General features: G+C 40.6%; 1 protein-coding gene across 1 annotated transcript; it reads left to right on the top strand.

Moving 5' to 3' along the window:
* The first annotated feature begins 1,381 nt into the window (after positions 1–1,381).
* LOC110735170 (heat shock cognate 70 kDa protein 2-like) lies at positions 1,382–4,665 on the top strand. Its single transcript, XM_021915347.1, has 2 exons — positions 1,382–1,904; positions 2,690–4,665. Exons 1-2 carry the CDS (start codon positions 1,691–1,693, stop codon positions 4,423–4,425), a joined length of 1,950 nt encoding a protein of 649 aa, XP_021771039.1. The 5' UTR covers positions 1,382–1,690; the 3' UTR covers positions 4,426–4,665.
* Positions 4,666–17,928: the final 13,263 nt, after the last annotated feature.

Below are 17,928 nucleotides of genomic sequence, written 5' to 3'. Positions count from 1 at the left end.
TAATTTTATTCATGATAAATTTTTAAAAATAATAATCTTATGTGTCGCTCTATTAATTTTTTATTTTTCATTATAATCCTACGTAGCACTTAAAAAAAAAAAGTAATCTTACGTGGCATAATCCTATTGTAGTGTTTTAGAAAAATTTATCCTACGTGGCGCTTTTTTTTATATATATATATATATATATATATATATTTATTATAATCCTACTTAGCACTTTAAAAAAACTAATCTTAAGTGGCATAATCCTATTGAAGCGTTTTCAAAATACTAATCCTACGTGGCACTCTAAAATCTCGGGAAATAACTCCCCTTTATATATATATATATTAGTTTTGTGCCTCGGGCGATGCCCAGGTTGTTTATTGGATTTTAGTATAAACTTTTTGGCTTAAATGTTAAATACTGTCATATAACCCGATCCGTTTTGATAATGCAGGATATTTAGACATGCGATATCATACTTAAATTATTTTTACTAAACTGAAAGTATTTTTACTAAACTAAAACTATTTTTATTGATTATTTATTTTTTTTTACTAATTCTCTAATATAGTTCATGTTTTCCTATTTTGGAGAGCCAAAATGCTGTTTTTGTTTCTATTTTTGGATAGTATGTAAAGACTATTATACCATCACTTTTTTTAACTTTATTCATTGTACCTTCTAATTTACCCTTGAATTTTGTACATGCCTTGTACTTTTTTACACTTTCTCTCTCTAACTTTTGTCTATGATTGCACTTTTCACTTTTATTAATGTACTTCATCCACTTTCTCCTCTTATTTCTTAAATACCGTGAAAAAACACAAACAAGAAGTATATTATGGGACGGAGGGAGTATTATAAATGAATCTTATTTTAAGGAACTTTTTAAAATAAATTTTATGATGGAAACAGAACCGAGTTATTAGATATTTATTAAAAGTTATTAGATATTAAAAGTTATGATGCGAAAAACTGGAATGTCAAGTGTCGCTGTCTCGTGACTCGGCTGCGAGACCGGCTTTATTTATAAGTGATATGATATAATTTGATTTGATTTACAAATGAAATATTTTTTTTTTAAAATGAAGATATTTAACTTAGGGTAATGCTATATGTAGATCTAAGGGCTATATATAAGCATTAAATATACTCTTGAAAATTGTATAAAATTAGGAATTTATGACAAAAATACGCGTAAATCAGTGTAATTAGTGTTTATATTTTTATAATTTTCTAACTTTTTACAATTTATTAGAGCAAATTTTATACTTATATGTAGTCCTAAGGACTATGCATAATATATAACTTAATGTATTTTTAAAAATAATTAAAATTTCCAACAAAGTGGAAGATTCAAATCAAAACCGTTTAAGGAAACCGCCAAAGTCGGCCACTAAAGGAGCATGTGAACCCACTAAACAAAAAGTAACAATAAAAAAAAATAAAAATCAACGCAATAATAGCTGTATATTACCTTGCTCCTTCCCGTTAAGCTTTTTCCACCGTCCTTAATTCCTGCTTAAAATCATCAACCAAGAACATTCTAGAACCAACAAACTCCCCCACTTCCTATATAAACCCCTCTTCCTCCAAACCCTAATTTCAAACCCATTTTATTCTTCCCCAATTTTGCAGCAACCAAATTCTCAATTTTCTCTCTCCTCTTTTCCCTTTCTCTCTAAAAACAGTGTGCACAACAATGTCCGGTAAAGGTGAAGGTCCGGCGATCGGTATCGATCTCGGCACGACCTACTCGTGTGTTGGAGTATGGCAACACGACCGTGTTGAGATCATTGCTAATGATCAGGGTAACAGAACGACACCGTCTTATGTTGCTTTCACCGATTCCGAGAGGTTGATCGGTGATGCTGCTAAGAATCAGGTTGCCATGAACCCTGTCAACACCGTTTTTGGTTCGTTTTCTGAATTTTCTTTTCAATTTTGTTGTGTTCGTTTGTTATTGTTCTAGATCTGTTGATTTTCCTGCTAATTCTGTGTTGAACTGTTGTTTTTCACAATTCTATTGAGATTTTGTTGTTATTGATGCTTCATGAAGTTTAATTGATGCTGTGTAAATTTTCATTGGCATGTTCGTGTTTGTGATGTTTACGTTGATGTTTTATGGTATTAATTGCTGTAATTCACCTTTATTTTCCATAATTAAGTTGAAATCGATTGACCAGCTTGCTCTGTGATCTAGTTTTGTCGGTTCTCAGATCTAAATTTGTTAATATTTTTGAGATCTTATAATTTTATATGATAAAATAGATCTATCTAAATTAGAGTATATTATGGAGATTAAATATACAGCTTATATGTTGTGAGGTATCATGCTATATATTGGAGATTTAGATTTGGAATTGAAGTAAATTGAGGTATCATGCTATATCGTCGTAATCATGTGTTAATGACTAACGAATCTAATTTAGTCTATGTTCTAGCCATCTTCAAATTTACTTGTTGAATCGCCTTCTTTAGTGATGTAAAATGAAGTGTCTCCAGTAGTTCTAAATAACATGGGAGTAATTGTCACTTTGTCAGTTCTGAATAGGAATTATAGCTCTCGATTGGTTCATAAGAGTTCTTGTATCTGATGTAATGTTCACATTTTCAGTACATTATTAAAATTTAAATCATGTTAGTGATATTATTCCTAGAATTCGTGTCTTACATGTTTTATCCGACTTTATTGACACAGATGCTAAGCGGTTGATTGGTAGAAGATTCAGTGATGCTTCAGTTCAGAGTGACATGAAGCTCTGGCCATTCAAGGTGATCCCTGGTGCTGGTGACAAACCTATGATTGTCGTCTCATACAAGGGTGAAGACAAGCAGTTTGCGGCTGAGGAGATTTCATCGATGGTTCTCATTAAGATGAGAGAAATCGCTGAGGCGTTCCTTGGTTCAACAGTGAAGAACGCTGTTGTGACAGTTCCTGCCTATTTCAATGACTCTCAGCGTCAAGCCACAAAGGACGCTGGAGTTATTGCTGGTTTGAACGTTATGCGAATTATTAATGAGCCTACCGCAGCTGCCATTGCCTACGGTCTTGACAAGAAGGCCACCAGTGTTGGTGAGAAGAATGTCTTGATCTTTGATCTTGGTGGTGGTACTTTTGATGTCTCTCTTCTCACTATTGAAGAGGGTATTTTCGAAGTTAAAGCCACCGCTGGAGATACCCATCTTGGTGGTGAAGATTTTGATAACAGAATGGTTAATCACTTTGTGCAAGAGTTTAAGAGGAAGCACAAAAAGGACATTAATGGCAATCCTAGAGCTCTTAGACGGTTGAGGACTTCTTGTGAGAGAGCAAAGAGGACTCTCTCATCTACTGCTCAAACAACCATTGAGATTGATTCTCTATACGAGGGTGTTGACTTTTACACAACCATTACTCGTGCCCGTTTCGAAGAGTTGAACATGGATTTGTTTAGGAAGTGTATGGAGCCAGTTGAGAAATGTTTGAGAGATGCAAAGATGGACAAGAGCACTGTACACGATGTTGTTCTTGTTGGTGGTTCTACCAGAATTCCCAAGGTCCAGCAGCTATTGCAAGATTTCTTCAACGGCAAAGAGCTCTGCAAAAGCATTAACCCTGATGAGGCTGTTGCTTATGGGGCTGCTGTCCAAGCCGCTATCTTGAGTGGTGAGGGCAACGAGAAGGTGCAGGATCTTTTGTTGTTGGATGTTACTCCTCTATCTCTGGGTTTGGAGACAGCTGGAGGTGTCATGACAGTGTTGATCCCAAGGAACACAACCATCCCAACCAAGAAGGAACAAGTGTTCTCAACTTACTCCGACAACCAGCCTGGTGTGTTGATCCAGGTTTATGAGGGAGAAAGAACAAGAACAAGGGACAACAACTTGCTTGGTAAATTTGAGCTTTCTGGCATTCCACCAGCACCTAGGGGTGTTCCTCAGATCACTGTGTGCTTTGATATTGATGCCAACGGTATCTTGAATGTGTCTGCTGAGGATAAAACCACCGGGCAGAAGAACAAGATCACCATCACAAATGACAAGGGCAGGCTCTCAAAGGAAGAGATTGAGAAGATGGTTCAAGAGGCCGAGAAGTACAAGTCTGAGGATGAAGAGCACAAGAAGAAGGTCGAGTCAAAGAACGCTCTTGAGAACTACGCCTACAACATGAGAAACACCGTGAAGGATGAGAAGATCAGCTCCAAGCTCTCAGAAGCTGATAAGAAGAAGATCGAGGAAGCCATTGACAGTGCAATCCAATGGCTTGACAGCAACCAGCTTGCTGAGGCTGATGAGTTCGATGATAAGATGAAAGAGCTTGAGGGCATCTGCAACCCCATCATCGCAAAGATGTACCAAGGTGCTGGCGGTGAGACGGGTGGTGCTCCCATGGATGATGATGAAGGTCCTGCTGCCGCAAGCGGCCCAGGACCCAAGATTGAGGAAGTCGACTAAGTTCTCTGCCTTGGTTTTGTATGGGCAGTTTTTGAAGAATTTTGATTTCGTTCCCTATCTAGTAGAAACAATATCTTTCGTATTCCCTATTAAAATTTTGCTTAAATGCAGCTGTGTTCATTTTTAAGATGAGCTTGGTCTGCTATATTCAATGTCTGTTTTGTCCCAACTCTGACTATTTGGTATTATACTATTATTAGCATCTTAATATGTCCGACTTAATCAGGGAAATGCTTTGTGGAAATATTATACGAGAGTACAAGTATACGATTATAGTTCCCCAAATTTATTGTTGCAATTTTAGTAAGGGGAAAAAAAATAAAATGCATTGACAATAATAGTAGAGTTTGACTTTATACCGTAGTATTCCGAACTTATCGACGCTTAGAGTGAACACCAGGGTATTTTTTCTTCCTAATAAGATGTCTAAACTTTCATCTTCTTGGCTTAACGCTTCCATTAACCGTTTCTAATCCTACTTGAGAATCTCTTTGTATTAGTCACTTGGTGCTTCTCTCTTACTCCGTACATCAGAAGTCTTTTTTTTACCATTTTATCAATGAAGGGTATCATTAGGGGTGCTAATCGGGCGAGCCGAGCACAAACCTCCACAAACCTCTATGAGTCGAGTTTTGATCAAGTGTTGATCGAGCCGAATTCGAATTGCTCATGAATAATCTTGACTTATTATTATCCTTAGTTTACTTGACTTCTTTAATGTTCATTATTAAATTTTCTATATTATGAGTTTAACTTATCATTGTGTAATATCTATGATAAATATATTTATATTTATATATGTTTTGGTTACGTGGGAAAAAAAATAATCAAGCTTGTTCACTAACATTTTAAGCTGAGTTACTCGACTCGTTAAGGTCTCGAGCCAAACTCAAACCCGAGCTGAGCCACCACGAATTAAGGTTTGACCAAACTTTGATCAAATTTTGACCGAGCCTAGCTTAAAATGTTCACGAACAGACTCAGCTCATCATTACCCCTAGGTATCATCATATAAACTCATTAGTTGACGCTTAAAATCCCTCATTTTTACTTTTTTAAATCATACTCAATGTCTATTTATACAAGCAACATATTGGTGTAAACACTAAAAATTTATTAGTGTACACAATTACTTAAATTAATTAAATTTGAGCCAAACCATGATGTTACCCCATTTGTATTTTTTTTTTTAAATCTAAATTAATTAAATACAATTTGGGATGGTTAGAACATAAAGTTAGCCTTAAAAAAAAAATTCAAACGGATTAAATTAAGTCTTCTAACAATTCTAAGACATAATTGGGCCAAACCCTCGACATTCAATTAGAGGATCTGACTCCATGCAAATACACTTTTACTCCATTGTTTGAAGGATTCAAGTCATTATTATTAAGGGCTTATAAACTTCTGTAAAAGTTATTGTTTCGGGGTTTTTTGATGTTCTGCGAGAGAGTTACAATTCCGAAACTGGAATCGGACGCCTGTACCTGCAAAACAAACGGAGACTCCGAGTGGTTGGAGCTCCGCCTCCGACGGTCAAATTAGTACTTGTTTTAGGAGTAAGTAATGCGGAAAAGTAAAGTGTATTTCTCTAGGTGAGAGTAATTTTTGAGCGTAATCCCCTTTAATGAGGATTAATGAGGGTATTTATAACCTTGGGAAGCGTGCCAATCCTAGGTTTAGGTTAACCTAGGGCTGATTGGGCTTCCCTTGGAAGTTGGTCCTAGATGACCGGTTTTTCCATTAGGCATGGAGGATGCCACGTGTCGTGACATAATAGGTCCATGGTGGACAAATAGGCACGTGCCGCGTGGCAGGCTCTGACAGGTCCAATTAGAGGACACGTGGCAGGACCTGATTGGCCCACGTGGCGCATTCCGATTGGTGGGAGCAAAATCCCTTAATCATTTGACCCTCACAGGTGGCACGTGACTGGTCACATGTCACCTATGACAGGTGTCGGCCCATAATAGGCGACGGCATGCTACAGGTGTCATTTGGTGAAAGGCCGGGAGTTTTTCCCGCTCATTTTCGAATTTGAAGAGTGTCCCTTCAACTTCTTCCCTTGCCTATATAAGGGCATGTTGACTTCACATTTGTTCACACTTGAGAACTTTTTAAGAGAACACTCGGACCCCTGAACCTGCTCTGACATTTTGGACATTTCCAGCCTACCGCCTGTTCTGACAAGCCGGCTGATATTCGGATTACTTTTCCAGATCTTCTTCAACTTTTCAATCGTTCAGGTAACCGTCCGTTCTCTTATTCTTTTTCATTTCTTTATTTTTTTCTTTTTGAAATGGCACCTCGGAAGCACACGACACGACCTAGGTTAGTGATCAGCCGGTCACCGGGGACGGCTGAGTCTAGGACTAGGAGTGCCGCCTGCCCCTTTTCAAACAATCTTTGCCCTTTATACAAAGTCTGACTGTCTCTGTGTCTATGCAGAACATAATGGCCAGAACAAAAAGAACAGCTAGGATCACCAATTCGGACGACTCCTCCTTCCAGGTGCCGATTAGTGAAACATCTGACCATACGCCAGATGTTGAAGTGAACCAAGGCGGCTCGGCTGCCAATAGCTTTGAGGGAGGGATCAAGGTGGTCCCTTCTCATTTTACCGTAGACATGTCTACGTATTCTCCCGCTCCTATTGAAGGAGAGGAGGCGGGCCCCTTAGGGAGAGGGGAGGAGTCGGACTCTTCAGAGGACGAGTCTGACTCCAACTCTTCAGGTCACCTTTCTCTCGACTTAGAGGAGGGGCACGACCGCCTACATGAGGCGAGACTTTCCCATGCAGTCGAGAAGGGGGACAGTTGAGCGGATCCATCCGCCACTCTAAGAGAGCAGAACACTCCCTACTACTGCATCGTTCCGAAAGGCCGAATCAAGGCCATGCAAGAAAAAGTGGGCAGTTTCGCAGCGGACCATGTAATGGGCCCTGGCTTTCTGGTTTTTGTGCCAGATCTGGAAGACACAGTCGTCTGGCCGGCTGGGACCAATTATGATAGCGCCTGCTTTGGCTGCTATGAGGCGGCCATTAGGGCTGGTCTGCGCTTCCCCTTACATCCGGCTGTTCAACAAATCCTTGACAGATATGAGTTGGGGTTATGGCAGTTAGCCCCAAATTCCTGGTTCAATGTTCTCGGCTATGTAGCCGGATGTGAAATGTATGGGGTGGAGCCATATTTCGAGGCATTTTCCCATATGAACTATCTCAGCCGGACCCTTAAAGCAGGCGGTACCGGCTGGTACCAATTGACGAGCCACCGAGGCTACCTCATGACAAGAGGTAAAGAGAACAAATGGAAGGATTGGAGAAGCACCTTCCTTATTATTGAGAGTTCAGACAAAGAGCTGAACAAACGCTTCAATAGATGGAACAGAGATCCGCCTCTTCTTGCAGGCGGTCGCAGCATGCCGCCTGTCCCTCACAAAGCTAAAAAAGAGTCCTAGACCAAGGTCTCTTTAAAGTAGAGACCAGGGCCAACTCTACTACAGGGGTACGAGAGCAAGTACCCCTGAACTGCGTCCCAAATTACAAATGGCTCTATGATGAGTACTTCCTGGCCGCCTGTGGCCTTAGCAGTCGGTGCTCTAGTGGTAGCCGATCTGTTGAATGCGTACTCTTGTGGAAATTATTTCTGAATTTTTCTAACTTTCGTGTTCCTTTATGCAGCAGAAGCCATGAGCAAAATAACCGCCTCCAAAACAGCGGCTGCTCTGCTGCGAGCATCCGTCATGCAACAACACTCATCAGCTGATTCTCCAACCAAGGAGACGCCCTTAGTGAGTTCCCAGCTTTCACCTTCCCCCTTTTTCTTTTAAAAGGTTGGGTTTATACAAATATTAACCATTCGTCTTTTTGTAGACGGGCACCCAAAGAGCTTCCTCCTCCCAACAGCCAGACCCCAAAGCCCGGAAGACGATCGTGGGGAGTTCATCTGGTTCTGCCAGGAGACTGTTGGCTGCTGACAAACAGCCATCCACTCCATCTGAAAATCCCAGCAGGCCGCCTAGAAGTATGAAACTGCTCTTCTAGACTTCGACTCACTTTTCTTTCACCTTCATGTCTAAAGTTTCTGTTTACTTTTGATGCAGCCGACCCTCAAGAAACGGACCTGGTCGAAGTGGCCAAGTCCATGATTAAAGCCGTCCCTCTAGCAGAGAGAGACGCGGTCCGGGGTGTCGACACCCTTGACCTAGATGGAATTGCAGGGCTCCTTGCTGAGGTATACTTAGCGTATTTTCACTGTTTAATGGTTCATGTTGTACATAGTTTTGGATCCTGACGCCTGCTTCCTCTTACAGTCCTTGCTGCGAGTACACGACCTTCGCAAGCCAATTAATGCGAAGAACAAAGAGGTAAAGGCTGCTAAAGCCATGGCCGCCTCTGACTGTGACAAGACAATGTTTCAAATTGCCCAAAATGATATTTTGACAACTGATATTCTTTATTATCAGGCGCAGGCTACTTCTGCTATTAGGAATGAGTTGGAGGCGGCCAAGAAGAAAAACAATGAGTTGGAGGCGACCATCCAGAACCTTAGAGCCGAGCTGAAGCCTCTTAAGCAAAAGATGAGCCAATACGACACCTTGGAGAAATCCTTGGAGCGTGTCAAGGAACGCCTGGTAAACCAGGAGAAGAGCCTCACTGAAGAGCTCTCGGCCAAGGCTGAGCTAGAGAAGAAGGATTTGGTTCGAGACATGATGGAGGACTCGGCCCAAATCCAGCGCATGACCTAGACTCGCTTCTTTCCAAACGCCGACTTTGCTTCTTGGGAAAAACAATTTCGCCAATGCTCTGAAACGTATAACCAAGAAGTCCTGCTAGCGGCTGCTGAGAATGATGCGCTAGAGGAGGGGAGGAGCCAATAGTGGCCTTGGTGCCGATTGGGGCGGATGCGTCTAAAAAGGGTGCAGCTGATGCCGAGACAAGCAAGAAGAATGCTTCTCAGGCGGCTGTTGTTGTTGAAGATCTGCCCCCATCTTGATGCTTATGTCTTCTTATTTCTTTTCTTCGGCCTGCGTGCCGTCTGTTTCTGTATCTCTTTTACCCGACCAAGGGGTTGGGGTCTTTGAATATTTTACCGGTCTTTATGGACGGTTTATTTTTGTATCTTTACCCGGCCAGGGGGCCGGGGTCTTGAATATTTGTGCCGATCTTTATGGCCGGCTGTTAATAGAATTTCGGCGACCATCTTTTTAGGTCGCCTTAGCTGCCAAATTTCGAATTTTTCTTTTTGCTAAGTGTCGAAACTCTGATATCCGCTTGCATGTCATACCGATTGTTATGTATGGCCGATAATTGCAGACAGATACACTGTAAGAGCTGCCTATGCCCCTGGACGACTGGTTGTCTAAATTCTAGGTTAGGTGATCAGTCGGCCATTTATCACTAGTAGAATAAAAGAAATAGGCAACCCCCCTATGGCAACGGTTCATGAAAATCGTTGCCAACTTAAGTGAGTGCCATTTTAAATATCAGAGTTGGCAACGGTTAACCGTTGCCAATTTTATTTTATTTTTTTTTAAAAAAAAAAATGATTAACATTAAACCGTTGCCAACTGCGTTTTAAAAAAAAATAAATAAATAAAATAAAAGGTAAAGGGTTGGCAACAGTTAACCGTTGCAATGTTTAAAAAAAAAAACCCGGGTTTTCCCTACTCTTCCATTGTTCATCTTCTTCATTCAATTGCAAAAAAAAAAAAAAAAAAAAAACGCAAGTGGCCTCCATTTTCCCTCCTTCTGCGTTTTCCCTCCTCCTTCTTCATTCAACTGCTCCCCTCTTTGTTCCTCCATTGAAGTGGCCTGGTGCGAGGTTTTTCACCTCCATTGAAGACAATTTCCCCTCCTCTCTTCTCCTTAGCACGTTGCTTCATTCAACTCATCTCCCCTCTTTGTCGTTCCTCCATTGAAGCTAAGTGTTGCGAGCTTTCTCACCTCCATTGAAGCTAACTCCCTCCATTGTCTTCAACCTAAGGTAAGTAGCAATTAAGTTTTATTTATATCCCTCCATTGATGAATTCCTTCGACTTTTTGGTGGATTTGCTTTACAATGTAGTAATTATAAGTTCCTGTAATCTAGGGTTTGTCAATATAGACGCGCATTGCCTCCCCTCCACGTACACCAACCTTCTTGCTCGCTCTCACGGTTGGTCTAAGGCGCCATTTCAGGTATAATTTCGAAACCCATTATTCATGACATACAATTATACAAAGTACTCTTTATATTAAGCATTATTGATTTAATGGTATGGTAGATTTATAGTTGTGGTAGATTTATAGTTGTGAATTAAAATATGTTATAGTTAAGTCTAAATTTAATTTGTCTAATTTAAATGTATGAATTATAAACTTCTCTAAGCTATAAATATTTCTTTCTCTCTATTATTGTTTTAATAAACGTTTTTTCATGCTAGCTATTAGATTTGTGTATTATATAATGACAAACTAAATACAACAATAAATATATGAAATGTTTGCATCATCATATGCCTAGATACCCGTTCAAGGCTTTCTCATTAGGAGAAAGTCTTGAATAGTCCCCGGTTAGGACTGTTCTTGAACGTTTACTCTCACTTAGGTGGTGAATGTATGTCCTTTTTTTCGATTTTAAGGAACATCTTGGCTTACCATTTTCTCGATCACCATGTTCTCTGGGTACATATGTGGGAAAGTAATTACCTACGTTGTGTACTTGGAGAACTGGGGGGAAATGCTGCCGGATTTTCCTTAAAATTGGAAAGTTGACATACATTCACTAGTGAGAGTAAACGTTCAAGGATGGGTTAGGTTGGAGTGATAAGGACCCTTTGGAAGCATATATTCATTTGTGTATGTATATGAAAGTTATATGCATGGTGTGTGTTTGAATTTGATTTATATATATAGTAGATGTAGCAATTATACATTATTATTCGTAATATGTTGCCATGTTTAGAGACAATTTACTTAATGGAGAAGGATCGTGGATGGATGTATGGTAGACGTGATACATTGGAATTCTTTAATGGGGTTCAAGAGTTTTGCGAGACGGCTTCATCTTATCAGCGCAGAATGGGTTTCGAGTGCCTCTATTGTCCTTGTGTTGATTGTAATAATGTGAAGGTGGTCAATAGTGTTGATATCATTAGAGATCATGTAGTTTGTCGTGGGTTTAGGGTTAAATATCATGTGTGGATTTGGCATGGTGAAGAAGGAGAGTACAGTGGGGATGTTATTGGGTATGATGTGCATGATGATAGAAGCAATGATATCCGTGTGGACGAGGAATACAAGAATGATGAACATATTGTTGATGATGGTGCTGAGGAGGGATTTGAGGATGATCATGTGGATGAAGTTGAGGATGAAGGTGTGGATGAGATGATGCGTGGTTTTGAAGGTGACGTGTTTGAGTCATTATCGGAGGCTTCTAAAAAGCCTTTGTATCCTGGGTGCAAAAAATACTCCAAACTATCAGCCGTGCTAACTCTTTTTAACATTAAGTCGAAGCATGGGTGGACGGATAGTAGTTTTACTTCCTTGTTGAGCGTGTTAAGTGAGATGTTGCCCGATGGGAATGAAATTCCTAAGTCTTACTATTACGCTAAGAAGCTCATGTGTCCATTTGGTTTGGAGTATAAGAAGATACATGCATGTCCTAATGATTGTATTCTTTACCGAAATGAATATGAACAATTGGAGGAGTGTCCAAGATGCAAGAAGTCGCGCTATAAGCGCAAGAGTTGCAATGCTGGTACGAAGGGACCTCCTGCTAAGGTGTTGTGGTATCTTCCCATAATTCCAAGGTTTAAGCGTCTGTTCTCTTTACCAAAAGACGCTAAAAACTTGAGGTGGCATGCAGAGGGAAGAAAGAAAACAGAATGCTGAAGCACCCGGCCGACTCCCCGCAATGGAAGAACCTTGATATGAAGTTTGGGGAATTTGGTGATGAAGTCAGAAATTTAAGGCTTGGTTTGTGTACGGACGGGATGAATCCATTTGGCACTCTTAGTACCCAGCACAACACATGGCCGGTAATTTTAGTGATCTACAATTTGCCTCCTTGGTTGTGCATGAAACGGAAATATGTAATGCTTTCACTCTTGATATCGGGGCCAAGGCAACCTGAAAACGACATAGATGTGTATCTTGCGCCATTGGTTGATGATTTGAGAAAGATGTGGGACGAAGGGGTTTACGTGTTTGATGCTCATAAGAATGAGATGTTCACATTGCGTGCAGCTCTTATGTGGACCGTTAATGATTTTCCTGCATATGGCAACTTGTCTGGGTATAAGAATAAAGGGAAAAAGGCATGTCCCATTTTTATTGATGATACGCCAAGCAGACGCCTTGATTATTCTTTCAAAGAGGTGTATTTGAGGACAAGAAGGTTGCTCAGGCGCGATCACCCGTACCGTCGGCAGAAAAAGGCTTTCGATGGCACAGTGGAAGAGGGGACTGCTCCTAGGCCACTGACTGGTGAGGAGGTTTACGCTCGGGTTAAGGGTGTACGAACAGTATTTGGGAAATCTGAAAAAGCGGCGGAATCAGTTGCTCTCTTTAAAAAAGAATCAATCTTTTGGTTGCTCTCGTACTGGAAAGAACATGACGTTAGGCACTGTCTTGATGTAATGCATATAGAGAAGAATGTGTGTGACGCTCTTGTGGGAACGCTGATGAATATTCAAAACAAGACAAAGGACGAAAAGGGTGCACGTTTAGATTTGGAAAAGATGGAAGTGCGTCCAAAATTGTGGGTTCAGCAAAGGGTTAGTAAGGGAAAGGAACAGGAAAAGGAAAAAGAAATGGGTTCGAAAAAGGGAAAGGGGAAGAGCAAGGGAAAGGGAAAGGCCGCGGATGCGTCGAAGAAGAAAAATGAGGGAAAAGCCAAAGAGGGGAAGGCCTATTTACCTCCGGCTTGCTACACATTGTCAAGGGTAGAAAAACGGATGTTTTGTGAATGTCTGTATGGAATTAAGGTTCCATCAGGGTACGCATCTAACATGAAAATATTTGTATCCTTAAATGGAGAATTGAAGCTGACAAGTATGAAATCCCATGATTGTCATGTTCTGATGCAAGTTTTTCTACCAATTGCAATACGTGGTATTTTGCCAAAGCACGCGAGGGAAGCTATTGCAAGCCTCTGTTCGTTTTTCAATACAATATGTAGCAAAGTGCTTGATCCATGTACACTTGATGCTTTATAGGCGGATGTGGTTGTGACTTTGTGCAAATTTGAGATGTACTTCCCGCCCTCGTTTTTCGACATAATGGTGCATTTGATTCTTCATTTGGTGTGTGAGATTAAGTTGTGCGGTCCAGTGTTCATGAGGTGGTGCTATCCTTTTGAAAGACACATGGGTACATTGCAAGATAAAGTTAGGAATCGGGCTCACCCGGAAGGAAGTATGATTCAAGGGACCGTGGCCGAGGAGATTGGTAATTTTGTGGCCGACTATATAGCCGTTGCTGAACCTATTGGTATTCCTACTTCTCGACATGAAGGTAGACTTGATGGTCATGGCACAATCGGGTCGAAACGAATGTCACATGATCGAGAGCAGTTCTTACAAGCACACCTTTATGTGTTGCACCATGTTGCAGATCTTCACCCATATTTAGACGAGCACATGGCTAGTTTGCGTGATGAGTTTCCATCGAAAGGTGAAAGGGCACTGATGCAGTTGCACAATAAGAAGTTTGTGAGTTGGTTTCGTGATAGAGTGATGGGTGGAACGGATGAGAGTGTCACAGCTATAGTAAGGTGGCTTGCTTATTGTCCTAGGGATGATGTTCGCTCATTTGAGGGATATGACATAAATGGGTACACAATTTGGACTGAGCGTTAAGATTTGAAATCGTCCTCGACCCAAAATAGTGGTGTAACGGTTGTGGCATCGTCAAGGGAGTTTGCAAGTGCTAAGGATAAATCACCCGTTGATGCAGAGTTGTCATACTACGGTCGAATTCAAGAAATATGGGAGCTTGATTATTGTGACTTCACGATTGCTCTTTTCCGGTGTAAGTGGGTTGATAATATCAGGCGTAACGTCAAATTTGATGACTTTACTCTTGTAGATCTTGGCAACCTGAATGATAGTGCGGAACCATTCATCCTTGCATCTCAAGCTAAGCAGGTGTTTTACGTATCTGATCCTGCCGACTCAAAATGGTCTATTGTGCTAGCCGGCAAAAGAAGAATCCTTGGCGTTGGAGATGTCGAGGATGAGGAACAATATGATGCCTTTGATGACTCGGCACCTTTCACTGTTCCTAGACCTGCTGTGCCAAATGAGATAGACGATCAAGCCAATTACATGAGATCAGACCACGATGAAGGAATATTAGATTGAGGTACCGTATATTTTCTGTTAGTTTGAATTGCAGGCGTAGAAAGAATTAAAAAATCACATTTTAGGTGAAACTGAATGAAATTGTTGAATTACTTGCCCATTTTTCTTATATTCTTTTAAATGTATAAAGTAACTTGCTTCACCATTTTCTATGTTTATTTGTATTATAATTCAGCAATTTATATATGATTATAAGTTTACCTTACAATTCAGCAGCTAATAACGTGTTATGTTTGTAATGACAGGTTTTAACATCTAATGGCGGACGATCAATACCGTGTTCGAGTTGAGGATGTTGAATCTAATGATGATGATTCATCTAATGATGGGGACCAGCTGTATGATGTGAACAAGGAACCTGATTTGGGTGAGCCAGAAGATCAGGCGCAAGATGTATTGGAGAGAATGATAGATGAGTTTGAAATTGCAGCTGAGCAAGTGTCTCCAATCGATAATGCCATTATGGAGCCGTTTCGTGAGGATCAAAGTGGAGGGGGGGTGCAGGCACCAGCGAAGAAAAAGCTGAGGGGTCCGACGACAGCTTTCAAGACACCTGTCGGTCCTATGGTCTTGGAGTATGACAGGGTAGGGCAACCCTCAGGTAAATGGCGTCGTCAGTATACTGGTCAAGTTGGGATTTGTGCGCGCAAAATCCCCATTACGCTTCGTATGAGCGACGTACCTACAGGCTTGATTGACACGTTTTGGAATGATACCAGGGTAAGTTTTTTTTTGATGTGATTATTTATAAACAATTTCAATTTATTGTTATGTTATTAGCAAACTAATAATGTTTGTTATTTGTGCTTGCAGAGTCTATTTAACATTCCAAATGAGTACGCCAAGTGAAAGGGTGTTTGAATCCTTACTTGCGGCAAGATTCAGAAGCTTCAAGTGTAACTTAGTTCGTCGGTTTATCACAAAGAAACTTGTAAGGAAACCAAAGAACAAGAAAGGAGGTGGCAGTGATGATGATCTCATCGATGAAGAGAAACTCCCTTGGCAAATATGGCCTAGCATATCGAAGGATGATTGGGAAGCTTTCGTTCTTCAAAAATGTAAAAAAGAAGAAATTGTAAGTTTAAAGAACTCTGATGAAAATTGTGTTGTAATTTATCGTCTTTTTTATTAGTAATGAAACTAACATATCTTTTTATGTAGGAAATGAGGGAGCAGAATTCCAGGAATGCATTGCAAAAGCAATACCACCATCATATGGGAGCAATGACGTATGATGAATGGAGGGATACGTGGGTGAGTGAAGGAGTATACCCCACTACACTTCTAGGGTCCTCCACAGCGCCATCTGACTCCACGACCAGTACTTTGGTGAGTCGTGCTGGGGATTTCTTTTGCTCTATGCATTTGCGGGACAAGAAAACCGGAAAATGGTCCATCAAGGCTCCGGAAACCAAAGAAATGACAGATAAGCTAGTAAGCAACTATGAACTAGTGAACTACTTTATTCATTTGCATGTATATCACTTTATATAAACACTTACTTCATGTTGCCATTTTGTTTTTGCTACAGCTTGAGTACACTGGAGAGCTTGTTGAAGGCAAGCTCGTCCCGACGGTAGAGAAGGACCCCTTCACCTTGGCTATGGGAAAGCCCTACCATCCGGGACGGGTATTAGGTGCTGGGGGGAGCTTGTTAGGATGGGAGAAGGTAATGGGTCCCGAATATACCAAATCTGGAAGATCCCGAGCAAGTGTGAACTCGCCACAGAACTTCGATGCCACAGTGGCATCAATTAAAGAACAAGTGCGCAATGAGATGCGCGAAGAGTTCAATGCATGGGCGAAGCAAATGAATTTGCCGACCATGCCCTTTTCCTCGACAACACCGGTCGACTCAAGTAGCCACCCACGAAGAGAAGAAGAACAAGAGATAAATGCACGCGAGGAGGTACGTGATTAGAATTCAACTCTATAAGTTTTGATATGTTGAGTTACGTGGGTACGGTTTTAATTAATGTTTCACTATCAATACACTATTGCAGATTAGTACTCCTTCACATGCGAACTCAAGGGGGGTTGATACTCCGACACCTCATGGCTTTCCTATTCTACAGGTGATTTTTTACTTACTTGTTTGGATAATGATATTGGTTTTTGGATTGTGTTGTGAAATGGTTAAGTTGGCTGTGAAATGGTGTTTCTTCGCTGTGTTGTGTTGTTGGTGTTGCTTTGTTGATGTGATGTGTTGTTGTTGTTTGCTCTTCCTTCTCCTTCTCCTCATTCTCCTCCTCCTTCTCCTTCTCCTCCTCCTCCTCCTCTTTCTCCTTCTCCTTCTCCTCCTCCTCCTCCTTCTCCTTCTCTTTCTCCTTCTCATTCTCCTCATTCTCCTCCTCCTTCTCCTTCTCCTCCTCATCCTTCTCTTTCTTCTCCTTCTCCTTCTCTTTCTCCTTCTCCTTCTCCTCATTCTCCTTCTCCTTCTCCTCCTCCTCCTTCTCTTTCTTCTCCTTCTCCTTCTCTTTCTCCTTCTCCTTCTCCTTTTCCTTCTCCTTCTCTTTCTCATTGGGAATCACGCGAGGAGGCAGCAGCACTGCAGCAGCAGTGCAGCCTGCAGCAGCGGTGCACACGCTGCCCTTCCCGCCCGGTTTTTTTTTTTTTTTTTTGTTTTTTTTTTTGCACCTAAGATACTTAGTTATGAATATTTATGGCTTGAAACAACATAAAAAAGCAATTTCACAAGTTTTAGGTTCATTTAGAGTATTTATGGTTCAAAATGGGCAAAATGACTTCTAACTTGCCCATTTTTCATGATTTTAGCTCAATGCTTGAATTATATCCTATATTACACCTAAGAAACTTAGTTATGAATATTTATGGCTTGAAACAATATAAAAAAAGCAAATTTACAAGTTTTAGGTTCATTTAGAGTATTAATGGTTCAAAATGGCCTAAATGAGTTCTAACTTGCCCATTTTTCATGATTTTAGCTCAATGCTTGAATTAACTCCTATATTACACCTAAGAAACTTAGTTATGAATATTTATGGCTTGAAACAATATAAAAAAAGCAAATTTACAAGTTTTAGGTTCATTTAGAGTATTAATGGTTCAAAATGGCCTAAATGAGTTCTAACTTGCCCATTTTTCATGATTTTAGCTCAATGCTTGAATTAACTCCTATATTACACCTAAGATATT

This window comes from Chenopodium quinoa, unplaced genomic scaffold, assembly GCF_001683475.1.
Source record: "Chenopodium quinoa cultivar QQ74 unplaced genomic scaffold, ASM168347v1, whole genome shotgun sequence".
In the NCBI taxonomy this organism is placed as follows: domain Eukaryota; kingdom Viridiplantae; phylum Streptophyta; class Magnoliopsida; order Caryophyllales; family Amaranthaceae; genus Chenopodium; species Chenopodium quinoa.
Note: the sequence above shows the minus strand (reverse complement) of the source record. Positions and strands in the feature narration are given on the sequence as shown.

Excerpts from the sequence above, each read along its gene's own strand:
- LOC110735170 (XM_021915347.1), top strand. The coding sequence starts at position 1,691 with ATGTCCGGTAAAGGTGAAGGTCCGGCGATCGGTATCGATCTCGGCACG. Across the intron at positions 1,905-2,689 it reads CCCTGTCAACACCGTTTTTG|ATGCTAAGCGGTTGATTGGT; the intron begins GTTCGTTTTCTG and ends TTATTGACACAG.